The sequence below is a fragment of the Sceloporus undulatus genome, chromosome 5 (genome assembly GCF_019175285.1).
Source record: "Sceloporus undulatus isolate JIND9_A2432 ecotype Alabama chromosome 5, SceUnd_v1.1, whole genome shotgun sequence".
In the NCBI taxonomy this organism is placed as follows: Eukaryota; Metazoa; Chordata; class Lepidosauria; order Squamata; family Phrynosomatidae; genus Sceloporus; species Sceloporus undulatus.
The window spans coordinates 95,730,130-95,749,880 of record NC_056526.1 but is presented as its reverse complement, the minus strand read 5'-3'; the positions used below and the strand labels follow the sequence as shown (position 1 = coordinate 95,749,880).

The window sequence follows — 19,751 nt, the reverse complement described above, 5'->3', positions numbered from 1 at the left end:
TATTATTATTATTATTATTATTATTATTATTATTATTATTATTATTATTATGTATGCAGGGCTGTTGAGTAGTCACAACCACTGACTTTCATATCACACTACAAACTGGATTCTTGATCCAGGAATGATGAAATCTATGAAGGCAGTATTGCTTTCAAGTTTAAAATAAAAGTTAGTACCTCCAGTGCTCTCTGTGTGAGGGCAGTGTTGCTTTATATTTAATAAGTTCTTATGGTTGAACTGTTAAATGTGTATGTTTCTGACATACACTCCTGCCTCCTTATGTGAGCAGCATGTTAGTCTCCCAGTTCATAGAATCATAGAATAATAGAATCATAGAGTGGAAAGAGACCACAAGGGCCATCCAGTCTAACCCCCTGCCATGCAGGAACTCTCAATCAAAGCATACTCAACAGATGGCCATCCAGCCTCTGTTTAAAGACTTTCAAGGAGGGAGACTCCACCACAGTCCGAGGGAGTGTGTTCCACTGACAATAAGGGCTATCCGATTGTGTGAGTCACAAAGGCCACAAAGAAGAAGAACTGGTTATATACCTGTAACTGCAGTTCTTGGAGTGGTCACCTGTGAATTTACACAAACCCACCTGTCATCCCCTCTTATGTGTCCTGCATATTTGGTCCTTGGGATGCTGCCATGTGGTGTCCCTGGAAATTGAGGTACATTGGAGGGAACAATGGGGAATGAAGATTAAAATCTTGGCTAGCTATTCTAGAAGGTTTTGAAGATGCATTGCACCGGCACAGAACACTCAATTGTGTGAGTTTATAGATGACAACTCAAAGAACTATAGTTACAGGTATACAACCTGTCCTCATTTTCTCTTATTCAGTTTTCTTCATGTGGATGTTATAGGAGTAGGTGCTGCATTGCCTTTCATTAAATGACACTGCCACACAGAATAGGTCTTTTTGGAAGAAAAATAATATCTTGTCAATTAAATCATTGTGAACAGTGTAGAGGTGACATATTGGTTCCAATAATTTCTACATAATTTTGCTTACCTTCCCATGAATGCTGCTGCAAAACAACTGTTGGTTTGATACATTGGATGCTTATTGTGCTTGCACATTATTTAGCAAGCAGTACAAAACTAAGCATGTTTATTCAGAAGCAAGTCTCATTGTATTCAGTAGAATTTACTCCTTAATGAGCAAAATTAGAATTTTGTTTTCATTTACCTTTTCCTACTCGTACCTCATCCTGTTGTGGCCAGAGTTGTTTGGCCAGGACTAATGTATTGACAAGAATTCAAAGATATAGCTGTGTTAGTCTGTAGAATCAGTCTGTAGAGAGATTTTGTAGCACCTTTGAGACTAACCGAAAGAAAGAAATGGGCAGCTTTCGTAGACTTCAATCTACTTCCTCAAATACATTACACCTGAGGAAGTAGACTGAAGTCAACGAAAGCTCATGCTGCCCATTTCTTTCACTTAGTCTCAAAGATGCTACAAGATCTCTCTATGTATTGACAAGAACATTAGGATTATACTGGGAAGAACATTACATTGGGAAATGTAAAAAAACAAAACCAAAACAACAAACAGAAAACAAAGAATGCCATTCATAATTCAGGAGGAAAATTTAAATTAGATGGTTTTGGTTAAGCCTTTTAGGATTACTCCATTGCTTTTTACTGAATATCTTTTGATGTATCACTGGATCTGGGGAAGAGAAAAACTTATTTTTTTTAAATGTTATAGTCTTTTATAAACATATGAGGACAAAATTAAAAGGTCTATTGGGACTATCTTATGAACAGAACTGGGTGCTTCTCACCAGTCTAACCTATATAGATATAATTTTCTGCAACGATATTTTGTTTCCAATTTGTGTAGTGAAGAAGACTGATTTGTAATCTATAACTGACATCTGAATTAGATTAATTAGATGCTTGTAACGGTAAAATACTAGTAAACAAGCTAAACTTTTTTTAGTGTCATTTATTGCATAGTAACCATGGCCAAATTGATATACTAACCTGAGAGGAAGGTTCTGATAGTGAGGAAAAAATGTTTCTCTTAATTGTAACAGAGAAGGAAAAGTTTAGAAAATGCTTTATGATAGTGCTTTTGAGAAATATAAATGTTACTTTGCATTTAAAAGATGTTTATATATCTTTTCCTCATAGTTGAAGTGTAATTCATGTATAAGTTCTGTAATTGGCTGATTGCAAAACTAAAGACTAATGTGAAAGTAGCACATTGTTTGTTATGCTTCCTGAAAATCTGCCCATTTCTTCTTTCTTCCTATTTATAACAATTATATCTCTAATGCTAAGGATCTCTTTTCCTTTAGGATCGAAACAGAATGTATGACAGTCTGAATATGCATTCACTGGAAAATTCCCTTATTGATATAATGAGAGCTGAACACGATCCTCTTAAAGGTATGTTACTACAATAAGTTAATTACACAGGCCTGCAAAACCGAGAGTCATAAAAACTTTTTGTATGCTGGTTTTATAGGAATTTGCATTCTAAATCCAAAAATGACCTCAGATTTGCTCCATCACATACAGTTTTTTCACAACTCACTTCCACATTTCTGTGTTAAATGAAATGAACTTGCAAATAATAAAAAAAGGGGTTAAAGTCCTCTAATGTACTTTCAAATAATTTAATTTGCTGATTTGAAAAACAAAAACCCATTCAAAAGAACAAAAACAAGTAGCACTTGGAATATCATCATCTGCACTTAATCAAAGCCGAGCAACAACTGAATTGATAAAAATATTGAATTTGTGAAATAACTGTGTGTGGTATGACATTTTTATTGTGTTTTTTAAATTCAATACCCAAATATAGACAGCTACAATATTGAAAAGATTTTTCATCACACGCCTCTGTTATAAATCCCTGGCAGAGCCCACTCTACATTGTTGTTTTCCTACCTGCTTGAAAATACCTATGTATGAAATGATGTATATTTAACCTGCATAAAGCAACATAGGGTTTGTTCAGATGTCATTGACAGAAAGTATATTCTCTTCCCCTAATTTTTCCATATGGAAAGATACAGAAATTGCAGAAGAGTGAACTTTGGGCCTGAGTGTCCTCTTCCTTGTTCTCATCACCAAAATAAGAGGCCAATTTAACAAAAAAAATTCTGCAGTAAAGTGACTAATTCAGATACATTTTCTTTCAATCATTATTGAGTCTGAGTAATCAGTTGACTAGTTCAGAAAAGGCAAACTGGTCATTCTTCAGTTTGCCATGATTTATTTTTTTCAATTTGTGATCTTTTCCTACTTTCTTTTGGCTTTCATAAAGGAATGTTTTCATATTTGTCATACATGAAGCCATTTCCTCACCACTCACTCACTCACTCACATTGTTTAAGTACGGTAATCTTAAAATGCACATCTAAGAATCATCCTAGCTGAATTAAAGCAGATTCAGTAATTATGACATGTGTATCACCACTGTAATGTATGTCTTAATGTAAACAACTTTATCCATAACATACCAGGTAAAAGAGCTGCCTTAATATTGTACTTTATACATAACTGGAACAAGGTTCCAAACATCCTCTAATTTCCCAGAAAACATCTACTGCATATAGGCTGAAGACTTTTTTGTACTATGGATTAGAGCCCAAAACACATGAGCCAAAAGGAACGGCTTCCAGCCACTTTGGGGTGTGGTATGCAGATGGCACATTCCCCCAATGCATCTGGAAGCTGCTCTGAGGCCACCTAAAGCAGCCTGAAGCCACCAACAAAAGGAGTGGCAAAAAATTGCTCCTTGTCAGCAGCTCATTTGGGACCATGGCTTCAGCCTGCTTTGGAAGCAGGCTGTCCAGTCACCATGGTCCCAGGGTAATTGGGGATCAGTTGTGGCTGAAGCAGCCTCTGGCTGCTCCAAGCCACTCATTTGCTTCACCCCAATGTGTACTCGCTATTGATAAACCTTGCTGTTCTCCAGATAGCAAGATGAAAGGCGCTATGTAATACTGCATTAGTAGAAGCTCACTGTAGGCATGTTTCAGATTCAGATTCTGCCAGTATCTGGAGTATGACTGAACACATTGTTATGTTTTGTTTGCCTTGTAATGCTTTGAAAGTATAATCTAATGTATGACTGTGAGAAGTAAGTCCCATTGTTACCTAGTTCCAATAAAATTTGTATAGGACTGAAACCTAAATACTGTACTCAGGATTTAATACATTTACAAGAGAATAGGTTCCATTGAGGTCAGGAGAAATTACACCTGAGTAAACATGGATAATATTGTTCTGCTAGTTTATTTTCTAGCATAGTTTGAAGATCAGGCTTTTAGAAAATAATTTGGATTATCCATATGGGTAATTACATTAAGTTATAAGGATATTCATTAACCAATAATTGTGTGTGTGTGTATGTGTCTTCAAATTGTCTCTTGATCACATGAATTTCCGAAGGTTTTCTTAGGCAAAGAATACTCCAAGATAATTAGGTTCTGATATGCATCTTAAAAATTGGCATTTAAAATGTGTAATTAAAACTTGGCAAAAGTGTGTGTGTGTGTGTGTTTAAAAAGGTGATATGTTAAGTCTTATTATTTTGTCAGGATTTAGCACAGTCACGTAATAGAATTTTGGTGCTGTGAGGTAAACAGTTTATATCTGTTAACAGTCTTAATAAAGATATAACAGTTTTAAATCTTTACTACTGGATATCTTTGAGAAAGATAGTATACCTTTGGCAGTGCCATCATTTATTATTATTATTATTATTATTATTATTATTATTATTATTATTATTATTATTATTTATATAGTGCTGTAGATTTGCACAGCGCTGTACATAAACAATAAATATATAAGAGAAAACCTGCCTATGGCGCCGTATAATCTAAGAAATAATAGGATAATACATATAAAATACACAAGAATACAAGAAATGGTACGATAAAACAGGCAACAAAAGAACATCAAACATCAGCATGACTAATACTGACGACCAATGCTATACATGTATTTTAAAATAGTTTAAGTAAGATCATGTTAGGTGGATTGTTTGTCATACAAAGTTTAAAAGTATCTAGTAATAATCGTTGTTTGGCCCATAGGTCTTATCCAGTAAGTCTTAATTGAAAGATTGAACTGTTCATTATTTTCTCAGATAATTGAGCAACTCCTCCACTAGAGGTAACATTACAGGGGTCCCTATATTTCATTAGTGTCTTGCATTCATCCTTTCATCATGAATGCAAGAGGGACAAATCCTGGAGAGGCATTCATTAAAACTGAGGGAGGAAGTGTAGAGCAGTATGGTGCTGTTCCTGTTCATTTTGTGGGAGCTTATCCAGAGAGGTCTGCACCTTGAAACTTTGCTGTGTCAACATAAATGCATTGAATGGAGCACATCATTTTCTGTGCAGTTGGGGCCTGAAGAGACAGGGCAAAATAAAGCTGCTTCATGTCACTTTGGAGGTATGCTGTTTAAATGCTACATACGTCCTAAGAGAGGACTGGAGGTTAGCTTTGACGCAGCTTCTGGCCTCTTACAATCAATGCATGTGTCATTTAAACAGTATACCTCTAAAGTGACCCAAAGCAGCTTTTCTTTCTAGAAGAAGGCAGAGGACTATAAATAAATAAAGAGCACTGGGGCTGAGACGCGAAAGAAGGATGGATAGATAGATAGATAGTGTTGGACTTTAAAACACAAAACTGAGCAATCAAATTAGAGGCTTGTGATCTGTAATGCTGTGAAGAATTGGGGCTGTCTTCACTTCAGCGTGTTTAAGAAACTGACTTCATTCACTAAGCTGTCAGAATTCCAATTATAAAACATCAAGGGTTGTTTCCATAAAATAAAAGAAACAGAGAAAGCTGTAGAGCTTTAATAACATTTGGGGCCTTAATATAGAAACAAAAGATGCCTGCTCACCAGGCGTTCTGTTTGCACAAATGTGGTGGGAAGATGGGGAGAGAAGAAGGGGAGAGTAATGGCTGAGGCTGTCTCTTACCTGCAGCCGCTGGATGTTCAGAGTGTCTCGGCCAGTCAAAAACTCCCATAAGATCACTAGGTAGGACTTCCCACAGATGAACTCACAAAAGTCTTCCTCAGGGTTCCCATTGAGAGAAGTAAAATTGTTCTTGCCATCTGACAGTGAGCTTTTTGTCATTTGACAGTTTTTCTGTCTACTCACTCTGTAAGTCATTGCATTTGCTTGCTGCAGATGAAGGTTGCCTCCAGCTGATGGGCCTGGGGTAGAATTTTGCCTGCCAGGGGATTAGCCAGTGGATTGGCTTTGGCTGGCAGGAGTTTTTTGCCTCCCCTGGGGGATGGTCATCTCTTTCGCCTCTGCCTGCCTGTGTTCTCTGAGCAGCAGCAGATGAGGACTGGCCAGTGGGGAAGCAACTTCATGCCTTCCATGACAACCATGTATGTATCCCAAATAATATCCAGTGTCACCCTTGCTGCAGGTCACACTCAGTAACTAGTCTACAGTGTTGAATAGGATGATGGCAATTTTGATACAGAGGAACTTTCTATGGATTTATTGTCATGGACAAATCACTATGTAATAAGGTTTAGACTCATTTAAATTCAGAGCCTCTTCACTGGTGGGGAACTGATTTAAGATGGTCTGTCCTAAGCGACTGATGGATCTGGGTAGACTCCTGAGGGATCTTGAAGAGTTTTTTGTTATCTTGGCAGGTGATCCAGTTGAAGCCTTGAATGGAGGAAAGACCATGGCAGTGAACACAATCCTGAGTGTTTCCTCCCATGGAAGAGACCCAAGTGAGCGTCCTAGTTTACTCAGAAGTTGATGGTGATATGGGTGGGACAGAAATAGAGCAACGATGGTGGAAGATTTTGAGCAAGCTCCTACTGGCCAGAGCCTTTGAAAGCTTATGCTGTGGTAGCAGTGTCTGTGAAGAAATGATTGTTCTTTGCCATCATTGTATCTGCACAGTTTGTCAAGCAAAGCTGTCTTGAGTGTTCAGGGCCTTCTATGAACACAACACTGCAGATAAAATCATGCAAACCCACTATGACTTGGGAATTATTGTGATTACAGGTCCAGTAGATATAGCTTTGGCTTCTGAATGTTATTGGATATGTTTCAATTTGTGCAGCCTGGGGATGTGGACAAGATCCTTGCAGAGTAGAGAGCCATTATATGTGTATCAGACCCATACCCTTCCTTGCTTATAAAAATAGGTAGTGGGAAATGGCTGTGTGTGTAAGAGAAGTGGTAAATGCCTCACTGAAGCACAGGGTTCCATCCTTTCTAAAATAGGCTGCAGTGAGACTGTTACAGGGGGCAGTGGGGATCCTTCCAGAACTACAATAGATAGCTACTGGCCAATCTCCAGTATTCCTTTTTGGGTCAAGTTTCTGGCATGGGTGGTGTCCTCTGATACCCAAAGGTTCCTGGATGAAATGGATTATCTAGATCCACTTCTGTCCTGGTTACGGGATGGAAATGGCTTTGGTCACCTTGTAGGATGGCCTGTGCTGGGAACTAAACAGGGGAGTGTGTCGCTATTGGTTCAGCTGAACTTTTGTGCAGATTTCATTATCATCAACCATGGCATCTTTCTGAGGTGTGTAACTGGGATTAGATGTGGGGGCACTGTTTAAGAGTGATTCCACTTCTTCTTGGAGGGATGAACACAGACGATGATGCTGGGGGATTCCTGTTTGACCTTGTGGCCATTGGTTTGCAGGCTTCTCTTCGGCTCAGTTTTGTCCCCCATGATATTCAACACCTACATGAAACTGCTGGGGGAGGTTTTCAGAACTTGGTGGGTTAGGTGTTACCAGTATAACAACAACAACGTATTTATATCCCGCCTTTTCCCAAAGGAATCAATATGCTGATACTATCCAACTCTATTTTTTCCTTTTCATCTAATTCAGAGAAAGCTGTCTTGGTGCTAAACTAGTGTCTATTATCACTAATGGAGTGGATGAGGTCAAACAAATCAAAGCTCACTGCAGACAAGGACAGAGATGTTCCTAAACAGTCAAAAGCAGGAATAGGGATTCAATCTGTTCTAGATGGGCTTAAACTCCCCCTGAAATTTCATCTTTGTATCTTGAGCATACTCTTGAATTCAGAGCTGAGCTTGGAGATGAGGTCTCAACAGTGACCAAGAGGGGATTTGCAGTTAAAGCTAGTGTGTCAGCTGCATGGGTTCCAGAGGATGTCAAATCTGAGCCATTGTAAGACATGTCTTGATTGTACCCTGTTTGGATTATAGAAATACACTCTTAGCAGAGCTGTCTTTGGAATATGTTCAGAAATTGCAGAGGGTCCACAATGCTGTGGCCAGAATGCTGAATGGGGCTGGTTATGAGGAACATATAACCCTTCTGTTCAAACAGTTTCACTGGCTACCAGTTCATTTTTGGACACAATTCAGATGGTAGTTCTGACTTCCAAAGCCCCATAGCGCTTCAGTCTAGACTGTCTAAAAGACAATAATTTTAAGATCCTCAGGGGAGGGCTTTCTCTTGGTGCCAGTGCTATCATAAGTAGCATTGGTGGAAGAGAACCTTCTTCAGAGCTGCCCCACCCTCTCTCTTTCCACTGACAGGTTAAGACCTTGTTGGCCCAGGCCTTTGACGGTTAACTGGCCATTGCAGAAGGTCTTTAAAGTGGGGTGTGTGATATTTTTATTATGGTCATCATCATTATGTTTTAACTATTATGCTTAACTTTTAATTTTTTAAACTAATATTTTAATATGGTCGTTGTTCATTATATTTGGTTTTAATTTTTGTGATGAGCCTTCTTGGGTCTCATAATAAGAGACAAGTAGGGTATAAATTTGAATATAAATATATGCATACATTCATACATACCGTATATGTACATACAAGCTGAACATGAGTCAACAGTGTGATGTGACAGCTAAAAAGGCCAATGCAATTTTAGGCTGCAACAATAGAAGTACTGTATTGTATCTAGATCAAGGGAAGTAATAGTGCCACTCTATTCTGCTTTGGTCAGGCCTCACCTGGAATACTATGTCTAGTTCTGGGCACCACCACAAGCTGGAATATGTTCAACAGAGGGCGACCAAAATGGTGAAGGGTCTGGAAACCATGCCCTATGAGGAGAGGTTTAGGGAGCTGGGTGTGTTTAGCCTGGAGAAGAGATGGTTAAGGGGTGATATGATAACTCTGTTTAAGTATTTGAAGGGATGTCACATTGAGGATGTAGCAAGCTTGTTTTCTACTGCTCCAGAGGCTAGAACACAGAACAATGAATGCAAGCTACAGGAAAAGAGATCCCATTTCAACATTAGGAGGAACTTCCTGACAGTTAGGGCTGTTTGACAGTGGAACACCCTCAGAGTGTGGTGGAGTCTCCTTCCTTGGAGGTCTTTAAACATAGATTGGATGGCCCACTGTCGGGGGTGCTTCAATTGTGAGTTCCTGCATGACAGGGGATTGGACTGGATGACCCTTGTAGTCTCTTCCAATTCTATGATTCTATGATAAAGTGCTGAGTGTCAGTCTGGCTTTGGGGCAGATAGCCACGCCTGAGTGCTGTATGAGCTGATGTGACTTGTCTATACCTCCACAAGTCCAGAAGACCCATGTTGTTTCGTCCTCTGGTACATGGGCTGATGGGCATCCATCTTGCTGCAATCCACTCTACACCCATGTACTGTAGACAATTATGGGTGTGCCCTGATCTTCACCCATACACAGTATTTCTACCTGTTTTTCCCATTCTTTTCTCCTTCCAACACTGTGTGTATAAATGGTAATTTCCCCATGTTTTAAGAGAAAAGGGAATTCCCATGATAATTTATTTGTAAATATTTATTTATTTATTATTTTATTTATAAAATAATAATAATATTTGGAATTGCATAGCAAACTGTTTTCTACTTTATCAAAGCACATTATTTTCCTGGTAACATACAATAGCTGCTTTGTTTCATTACGATATGAAGGCTGCCTTTTTCCCTCAAATGCTAAGTAAATCTGCTATAATCTTTGCCTAAGTAGCTACTAGCAACATACTTCAGCTTTAGAATCCTTATTCTGTCTTCAGGTTTTTCCTAACAAATGCTGAAGCATGCAGAATTCAAGTTTCCTCTTCTTATCCTAATATTTTCTGGTTTTTACAGGCATTCCTCAGAAGTTCCTTTTTACAGTCTTTTTTTTTTTTTACAGAAAGCCCAACCCAACCCCCTGCTTTTCTTATTTTTTGTCTAACTGGATATTGTTGTTGTTTTTTGTAAGGTTGATATTGGGGGAAAATGGTAAAGGAAGGCTACAGAAAGACAGACTTTCAGTGTTGGGTTACAGCAGCATGTCTGCAGTAAACAATGCAATAAAATCTGACCTGAGAGAGTATGGCATTCTCTCTAGGGATTCTACTGTAGCTGTGTGTGTGGTGTACAACAGGCAAGGTAAACAGCTGCCCCCAGAATCACTTACTGAACATGTGTGTAGAGCAAAAAGAAAAAGGGAAAGCAGATTAGCCTGCCTAACCAGCTACCCTGGCACATTGAAAAACCATAGATCTGTAAGTATTGCCACCAAAATGAAAATCATAATTAAAATAGAGGTTGTTGAAATACAAAAAAATCATCCTGGGATGCATTTTGGAAGAAGGTTTCAAGTGGTCCCTAGAAGATTCAAGCAGCTCCTTCATTAACTGATGTATATCTGTACTAAAATGTACCATAGGAAACAATTACCGGTATACCTCAGTTAACAAAGTACAGTGCTACCTCGGGTTACGAAATTAATTCGTTCCGCCGCCCCGTTCGTAACCCGATGCATTTCGCAACCCGAAAAAGGCTTTCCGTTAGCGCTGGAAAGCCGCGCGTTTGAATTTCGTGCCGAAAAAAATTTCGTAACCCGAAAAAACCTTCGTATCCCGGAACAGTTTTTTCCAATCTAACTTTTTCGTAACGCGATCAATTCGTATCCCGGGGTACCACTGTAGTTGTGTTCTTGGGCATTACTTCTTTAACAAAACATTGGTATGAGAGTCAGAAATAACATGGAAAGAATAAAAAATAGGTTAGTACACCACAAAAAAAGAAGAGCAACTTGAACATGTTTCAACAGGTTTTTTAAAAATGAGAATTAAAGATAAGCACATCTGAAATGAAAAGGGCCGGTCACATAACCATTGCACGAGTAAACAAAAATATTTGGATTTTTTAAAGAGACCACCTCAAGGCTTTTCTCCAAAATGTATCTGGGGATAAAACCTTCCAGTTTACTAACCATTTCCATTTTTGGTGGCCAGACTTATAGATCTATGCTTTTTAACACGCTGAAGTTAGTGAGACTTATCTGCTCTACCTTCGTCTCTGTTTTGTCATCTAAACAGCTGCTGTTTACTTTGCCTGTTGTAGGGAGGCACACATGACTACAATTGGTTCTGCTAGAGCAGAATTCTGCTCTTTTCCAGGTCTTTGGCTTTGTTTTCCTATGACGTACTTCTGCAACCCAACATCAAAAGTTTCTCCATCTGTTCTCCCAATGCCAATGCTGCAAAAATCTAGCCAGACAGAGAACCAGAGAACTGGGCATGAATAAAAAGATTTTGTAAAAAGAAACTTCTTTCTCAGAGGCTTTATCAACTGAGGTTGCTGACACATTGCAGAATTAATGTAGTCTGACACCACTTTAACTGTCATGGCTCCATCCTATGGAATCCTGATATTTACAGTTTGTTGTGGCACCAGAGCTCTCTGACAGAGAAACCTAAACATTTCACAAAACTAGAAATCCCAGAGTAACATAGCATTGAGCCACAGCAGGTAAAGCAGTGTGAAACTGCATTAATTCTACTGTATAGATGCACCCTGAGATAGGCCTCTATAAAGCTTCTATTCACATTTTTAAATTCTTTAAATATTTGTATTAAATGAAAATTGTACATATCAGCCCAAATGCTGTAAAATTTTTGAACTTAGCTTTAACAGTTGTTTTTGAGTTCTAGCTACTTGATATCTCTACAGTTCAAATGAGTTCAGTAGAGGTCTTCAAAGTGAGCACAAAAGAGGTGGACTAGTCAGCTCTGCTACTGGATATTATGAAACAAAGAAGACCTTTATCTCTTGGAGCTGATTCCAAAGCACAGTCCAGATCTTATGACCAGAGAATTAATGTCAAGAAGCTCTTTCTTTCAACTTTAAGTTGAATCAAGAGTGGTATTGGCTAATGGAGTAACATATTAGCTAGTTTTGTCCCTGATTAAAATAGAGTTATATGATAGATATATACTAATTTTTGCCTTTTCATTTCTTAAGTCTAACAGTTAACTCTTGTATATTTGTTCTTAGGGCGTTTGAATTACCCACATCCAGGAACTGACAATCTTCTAATGTTGAATGGTAAGAGCAAGTCTACTAGCAGATTATTTGTATTAAGGTTGAAATTTTATTTCTCTGTCTGAATTGTCAACATTCAAAGAAGATACATTTTTAGAAAATCACAACCATCTTCCTATTTAAAAAAAGATCTAACTTTACAACAGTTTTATACAGTCATATCATTTAATGCTGCTGCCATGTGAATTTGTGTGCTGTTAAAAGGTTTTATAACACAGAGGGCCAAAACACACACTGCTTTGAAGGCAGGGTGTTTAGATGACGCAAGCCTCGGAAGCGGCTGGAAACTGGACTGAAGCCACATTCTAGTGCTAATAACGGAGCAAAAAGAAGTCTGGATAGTCCAACTCAAGGTGGAAAATGCACATTTTCGTGCCTGCATATAAATGCCCCAACATGAGTGCGGGGCTGAAGTAAAGCAAATAAATGAAAGTGTGACAGCTCCAATGGATATTATTACAATATCCGCAAACCAGACAGTCCAACAGGGGGGCATGAGGTGAAATTTTAAAAGTTTTTAAAACATTTTTTAAAGGATAAAGTGGACATGTATGACGGGGGGGGGGGCTCCATGATTGTGATTTGCCAGTGGATCACTCGCACACCAATGCAACAGTGTCCTGTTCAATTGCACGTGCAACTGTGTGGCTGATCAAAGGGGTGGCCAGCCAATGGGATGGTATCTGGAGGTTGCAGGTGGTGTGTTTGTGCGATGATACATATGTATCTGGGGACTGGGCGGCAACAAAAAAATCACCCAGTGGTGCAGCTTGATGCCACGCCATGTAGATGGACCATGCATATTTGGCCCACCTTGGGAGTGGGGCTTGTGGGCAGCGGGAATTCAGCCTACTTTTGGAAAAAGCAGGATCAAGATGCTTTTTCTTGCCCATCTGCTCCAGCCCTTCCTCAAAATCATTTGGACATCATCATTTGATAACAGCAGAATTTTTAGATCTACCAAACCACCTCTGTATTTTTAAACTTCTTCCTCAGATTGCTTTTAATCAGGCATGGTGGGTGGGGAAAGAAAGGAGGGATTGGAAGGCAGCACTGGCAAAGCCAAGCTCCCAGAGCCAGGCATGTACTGCTTCTTGCTCTCTTTTAAACCACTTTGTGGGATTGATTTCAATCAGATGGGGTGGAGGTGGGGATTTCAGTAACCCAAGAGGAAGAGGGAGGCAAGCCCCGAGCACCATGCCTACACTCCTCCTGCTTCCTGGGAACATGCCAGCTCCCCCTTTGGAGCCAAATCACAGCAGAAATAGGAAAATCTGGTGCCCAGATCTTCCTATCCCAACCTCCCTTTTGCCCTGAGACTGCTGCTTATCCTGGCTGCTATCAATCACAGTCAAATTTATTTTTTAAATACTGACTTGAACATCTGCTTTTTTTTAATCCACATGGGTTCCTGAAACCAAGCCCCTGTGGATACCACTTATCTGTGGCCCGAAGAAGTTAATCTATTTTAATTTTGGCTCCTACATAGTATCAAGTTGTGCAGGCCTGCTCTGAAGTGATACAGCGGACCCTTGTTATACGCTGGGGTTTGGTTCCAAGATGCCCCGGGTATAACAAGATCTGTGTATGCTCAAGTCCTATTAATTATAATGACATAGCAAAATGGTGTCCCTTATAAAAAATGGAAAATTAAGGTTTGATATTTGAAATTTATATTTTTTGGAACATTTTCTAACTGTGGATGCTTGAATCCGTGTATAAATGCCTGTACTGCAGCCACTCACTCAAAACCATAAGGTTGCGAGTTGAAGACCAGCAAAAGGGCTGAAGCTTGACTCAGGCTTGCATCCTTCTGAGGTCACTAAAATGAGTATCCAGATTGTTGGGGGCAAATTAGCTTACAGTTGAAGCGGTACATAAATGAAGCTTGTTTGTTTGTAAAAAAAATCTGTGTATAAGAAAGGATGACTGTACTTAGATAAACTGGACTGAGTAAACTGATAGGATGAAGTACAATGGGCCCTCCCTTTACACAGGGATCCATTCCGGATCCCTCCGCGTAAGGGGAAATCAGTGTATGCTGGAGCCCCATTTGAAGTAATGGGGCTCGTGCCATGGGTGCGTGCCTGGTTATTTCTTCTGGGATGCGCGATGGGCTCTTCCAGCATGGCTTTCAGCATATGCTGAAAGCCATGTATGGTGCACCCATGTTTTGGTTATTCTAACTAGGGTATCTTAATGAATCAGGTTCACTTCTTAGGAACTGTGTCATTACAAACCAAAGTAGATCAAATAGCTTGGAGTGCCTATTACCAGCTATGGCTGGCATGTGAGTTGTTGCCACTTCAAGGCAGAGATTATGCATGACCAGTTATTTATCACTGGCAGTTTCCGTGTAGAACATTAACTTTGAAGACCCTCAGAAATTGCAATTAGTACAGAGTGCAACTGGTAGAATGAAACTAACTCTGGATATTAGACCTAGATCTCCTTTGTGCTTGAAGTGACGTATGGACCATTTCTAAAGAAAGTTTAGACATGAACAATAAGTATAATTTCTAAGGATTGATATTTATCTACAAAGTCCTCTTTGGTTTGGGTTTAGGTTACCTACTTCTATGTCAGCCTATTTGTACAGTGAGTTAATCTTCAGAGATCTTCCTCTGCATGTCCCCTACCATTTGAAGTGAGGTGACAGATGATTGGGAAAGGGCCCTTTTCTTTTGTGGTTTCCCCATTTTTGAAACTTTCTCTTCAAGGAGACTTGTCTTAATATTGTGTCAACACTATACATAGACATTCTTCTTTTTCTGCGATTTTACTGTGTAATGTTTTACTGATACTTTCATGTTGCTGTTTTTATGATTTTAATCATTTCATTATGTGTTTAATGTATTTTAACTTTTGTAAAATGCACTATTATATATTGAAGGCTGGTATAAAAATCCGGTTGGTAAATAAGGCGGTATTCTCCCTGTGTAAAGGACTGTGGCAGCTGTTATCCACTGAACTGAGAAAGCAAAGGGCAGTGCAGATAATAGGTGGAACCAATGAGTTGTAGTAGATTTAGCCAAAAACAGAAGCAAACATGTTAACAACAAAATCATGAGTTCAAAGCAAGTTATGGGCAGATAATAAGTACAAAGTTTATGTATGGAGATGTTTTCTGCTATCTATTCTAATCAACTAATGTTTGGGGATTTTGTAAAATTTTTATCCTCTATAGTTCTTTTAAACTGTTGCTACGTTGAGATTTGCTCCAATGGTAATTTAGACCAGGCTGATAAATATTTTACACATCAACATTTACTAAAAATAAAACAAAATATATACACAAAAACCAGAAAATGAGCTGCATACTTTTACTGGTGAAATGGGGTGGAAATCGCCATCTGATATCAAAGATTGAGTATTCATAAAATACTTCAGCTAGGAACTACACGCTGATACAAATGACAAAGTTACTCAGTGTGAAGTGTTCGCTCTCTGGTTTTCTTAACTTGTCTGTAGTAATGAAAACATAGTTAATTGTTTTTATTGCTGTGCAATAAAGGTACAGGACCTTTTCAAATGGTACGCCTAAAATGAACATCTGTATTAGTAATCTGTGGCAGGTGGAAATATAAAGCCTAAAGCAAGGAGTGGAGACCTCTGGACAGTCAGAAGGTATTGGGTCCAAAGCTGCTGGAAGTAGGGAACCCTAAACTAGATCCAATATCTTGGTGCTGTTCTGGCTACTTTATGTTCTGGTGCTGCTTTTTCAGAATCTTAAAATTCTCAGAAAAGAGAGGGTCAGCGACAATATTGGCATGTTCAAAAGGGCCAAAAGTAGAAATGGGATGCTGTTTTTGCATATATGTATACAACATTTGAAGCCTTTATGCTGCACAAAATCAACTTTGTTTGGGCACACTAGAGCCAAGCCGCCACACTCTGGTGCCAGGCAGAGGATTTTTTTAAAAAAATTATCTGCAAAACTAATCTATGATCAAAAGGAGTCCTTTGTTCCAGACAAAAGCCTTTGAGTTAATTTTCTTACAGCTGTTTCTTGGCAAATGAAGGTCATGGTTTATAGTGTTCATATCACTACAGCTAAGTACAAAATGTCCCAACAGCTAGGACATTTCTCAGATTCGTTTTTTATTTGTTTGGTCCATGAAGAATGAAAGTGCTCTCTGTTGTTTAGTTTAAATACCATCATGAGAACTGAAAGCCCAAAGTGTGAGATGCAAAATATTGACATGCAGTGTTAAGTTTATTACAAGTAATATGAACATTCTTGCAAGGTATTAATTCTTGCATGACAATTTTAATAAAATTGTCCAAACCAAATTCATATTTAAATACAAAGTGTTTGATATAAGTTTATAAAATGAAAATAAAATTGGACATAAGCAAGAATTCCCAAATGTGGACTAAGGTTGTCTAGTATACCCACAGAACTTTTACACACTTGTAAGACATTTGTATAGTTCTTTGACATTTTATGATTTGTCCTTTGTTTACATGCAGCAAGGAGTTATGGGCGAAGACGAGGTAATTCCACATTGTTTACTTTAATAAATCAAATGCTGAATGGAGTTGGGGGTGTTATACTAACATACTCCAAATCAGAGATTCAGAAGGTGTCAATTATTTCATGTTAAAATTGGTGATAAACTATGAATCTAATTATTAACAACAGATTTTTCCATTTATTTTTCATGATCTTCTGTAAAATCTTACCTATTTCTGATTCTGATTTTATATGTTACATGAATATGAAATCCTGAAATTTGTGATTCTGTTTACAATTCCATTCACATTTACATCAAATACTTCCTGAAAATTCTTAAATGTTTTTCCCACGACAAAAAGTATTTTCATTTCATTGTCAGAGTTCAGATTCAGTATGTACTGTATTTTCTGGCATATAAGACTACTTTTTAACCCAGGAAAATTTTCTCAAAAGTTGGGTGTTGTCTTTTACACCGGGTGTTGTCTTATAGGGCTGAAACTTCCAAGCCGGACTAGGGAATCTGCGGTAGCCGCATACGGTAGGGGGAGCTCAAAAACGGCCGCGGCCGCATACTCTCCGTATGTGGTGACCGTATGAAAGCAGCAAGGGCAGCGCTGTACAAGTACAGTAGAAGAAAATCTTGGAGACAGAGAGGACTGGGCGGCAGGGAGAGCTGACCACTCAAAGCAGGCTTTATATACAATAGGTTTTCCTGCTAAGTACCTGCATGTCATAAGCATTTGAATTAAAATTACCATATTGAAATCAAATCTGATGTTTCTAAATTTTTATTTGGTGTGCGTTGGAAGAGGGTTAGTCTTATATGGCGAGTATATCCCAAATTCTATATTTTAACTGGAAAAGTTGGGGGTTGTCTTATACGCCCAGTCATCTTATATGCCGGAAAATACGGTAGTTAGACAGTAAAACAAATATTAGAAATTTAAGCATGACTCTGTAGCTCCAATTAATAAGACAGAATTGTAGTTCAGCTCTCAAGACCTGGTCTACAAAGGTATAAATCCCCAGCTTTATTAATATACATCCATAGTGTAGTGCTTGGCTTGCTGTAGCAGCTTGGAGGCATGTGGTAAGAAAGGTAGGCTCATATAGTTATGTTCGGAGATTCATCATAGATGGATTTTATTTACATTTGGTTAATCAGAGACACAGCTATGGAAATATCAGTAAACCATATATAATTGAAACTAATGTAGAGTTGGGGAAAGGCAATAAAACGAGGTACTAGTTTTCATGATCCAAAAACCATAGGCTATATTTATATTAGACAAACTGTCAAAAATACAGTGCGCCCTTGTTTTATGCGGGGGATCCGTTCCGGACCCTCTCGTGTAAAACGAAAAATGCATATGCTCGAGCCCCTTTGAAATAATGGGGCTTGTGCTCATGGTGGCGCATGGCACCGGTGGCACACACACACCACAGGCACATGTGCTATTGTTTCTTCTGGCTCAGGGCGCCGGAAGAAGCAACACTGCTTTCAGCATACGCTGAAAGCAGCGTATAATACGCCCACGTATGATGCAGGCGCACTGTAATAGCAAGTCAAAACTCTTCATTAGGTTAATCGAGAGTGGGTAGCTGTTGGGGTTTAAGGGGCCGCATTGGCCCCACAGGAGATATCAAGAGGTCCATGCACCCTATGCAATTTTAACAGCCCCCCCCCCCCCAGCTGCTTTAGGCCCAGGAGAGACCTGTTTTATAAGAGGAAATACCCAGAAATTAATCTAACCTTGGATGCCACAAAAATGTTCCTATGGCAACTTTCCCCATTTCTGGGCAACATGGTAAGCAAAAGGGTAGGGGGAGTGGGAAAAGCATGATATTTGGGATTCAGCATCATACTATTAGTGTCCCAAGATGGCATAAACACATTAGCCTGTGTCAGATTTTCAGGCTGCAGTAAGAAGAAACAGTAGCCCTATTTGACATTTTTAATTGGTGTTTTCCCCCATTTTGTAAGGATTGGGGAATTGGGATGCTTAAGTGTTGGAGAAGGATGGAAATAACCTTCAGCCTCTCAGAGATTGCCCACCCATGCCCTAGAATAAAGTCATACTTGTTTTTAAAATATTGTATTAAAAATAACACTTTCCCATTTGCGGGATTTTTCTCTGGGATTGCTGAATGTGGTATACTCTTAAGGGAAAGGTTAGGTTAAGGTCACTGAGGCCCTGAAGCTGTACCAAAAACAGCTCCTCTTCCATGCAAATCTATATACATGGAGTGGCTTAGTGCTCCAGCTGTTTCATTTAAGATTATATATATATATATATATATATATATATATATATATATATATATATATAATGTAAACCAGATTTAATTTAAAAAATTAGTAAAAAATAACAACTGAAAGATATTATGAATATTAATTTTCAACTTCTGATTATGTTTATGAATATGCTAACTGTAGTTTATGGAGGCAGGAAAATAACCTGATTAGTTCTGTTCTGCACAGGCTGTACATGACATGCTCATACACACACTCTCTCTCTTTCTATGACCTTGCCTCTCTCTTAAGTGCAAAGATACATGAGGTCAGTGAACAAGGAACATGGGCAGCTGGAATTGATCTGAATAAGGAGGATAAAGTGTGGATGTACAATGCAAGAGATTCCAACTTTGATGCACTGAAAATTAATCTGATAATGATTCAAAATAATTTTTGATCATGTACCTATTTTCTAATGAAACCTACATCTCTGAGGATGTATTAAGGTTATATTAACAATTATGTATTTCTACTAAGATGTTTAAATAAAATTTTTCCGACTAGTGCTTTAAACTGTAATTCAAATCTTTAAAACTGAATCTGTCAGAAAAGCATTTCAGCCATGACTTAAATCAATTTCATATAATTCAATTGTGTCCAGAAGCATCTCTTTCTTTAATAATAACAATAACAATATTATGCACACCAGCATCTCTTGTACCAG

General features: G+C 38.5%; 1 protein-coding gene across 4 annotated transcripts in view; it reads left to right on the top strand.

The window, feature by feature from the left end:
* The window catches only part of CPEB2 (cytoplasmic polyadenylation element binding protein 2), a 62,866-nt gene that overhangs the window by 19,698 nt on the left and 23,417 nt on the right, over positions 1–19,751 (top strand). For 2 of the 4 annotated variants that reach the window (XM_042470578.1, XM_042470579.1), the window contains exons 3-5: positions 2,318–2,408; positions 12,285–12,335; positions 16,806–16,829. In XM_042470578.1, coding sequence (XP_042326512.1) covers positions 2,318–2,408; positions 12,285–12,335; positions 16,806–16,829 — 166 coding nt within the window. The remainder of the gene's footprint in view (positions 1–2,317; positions 2,409–12,284; positions 12,336–16,805; positions 16,830–19,751) is intronic. The other 2 variants (XM_042470580.1, XM_042470581.1) reach the window with 1 other exon arrangement.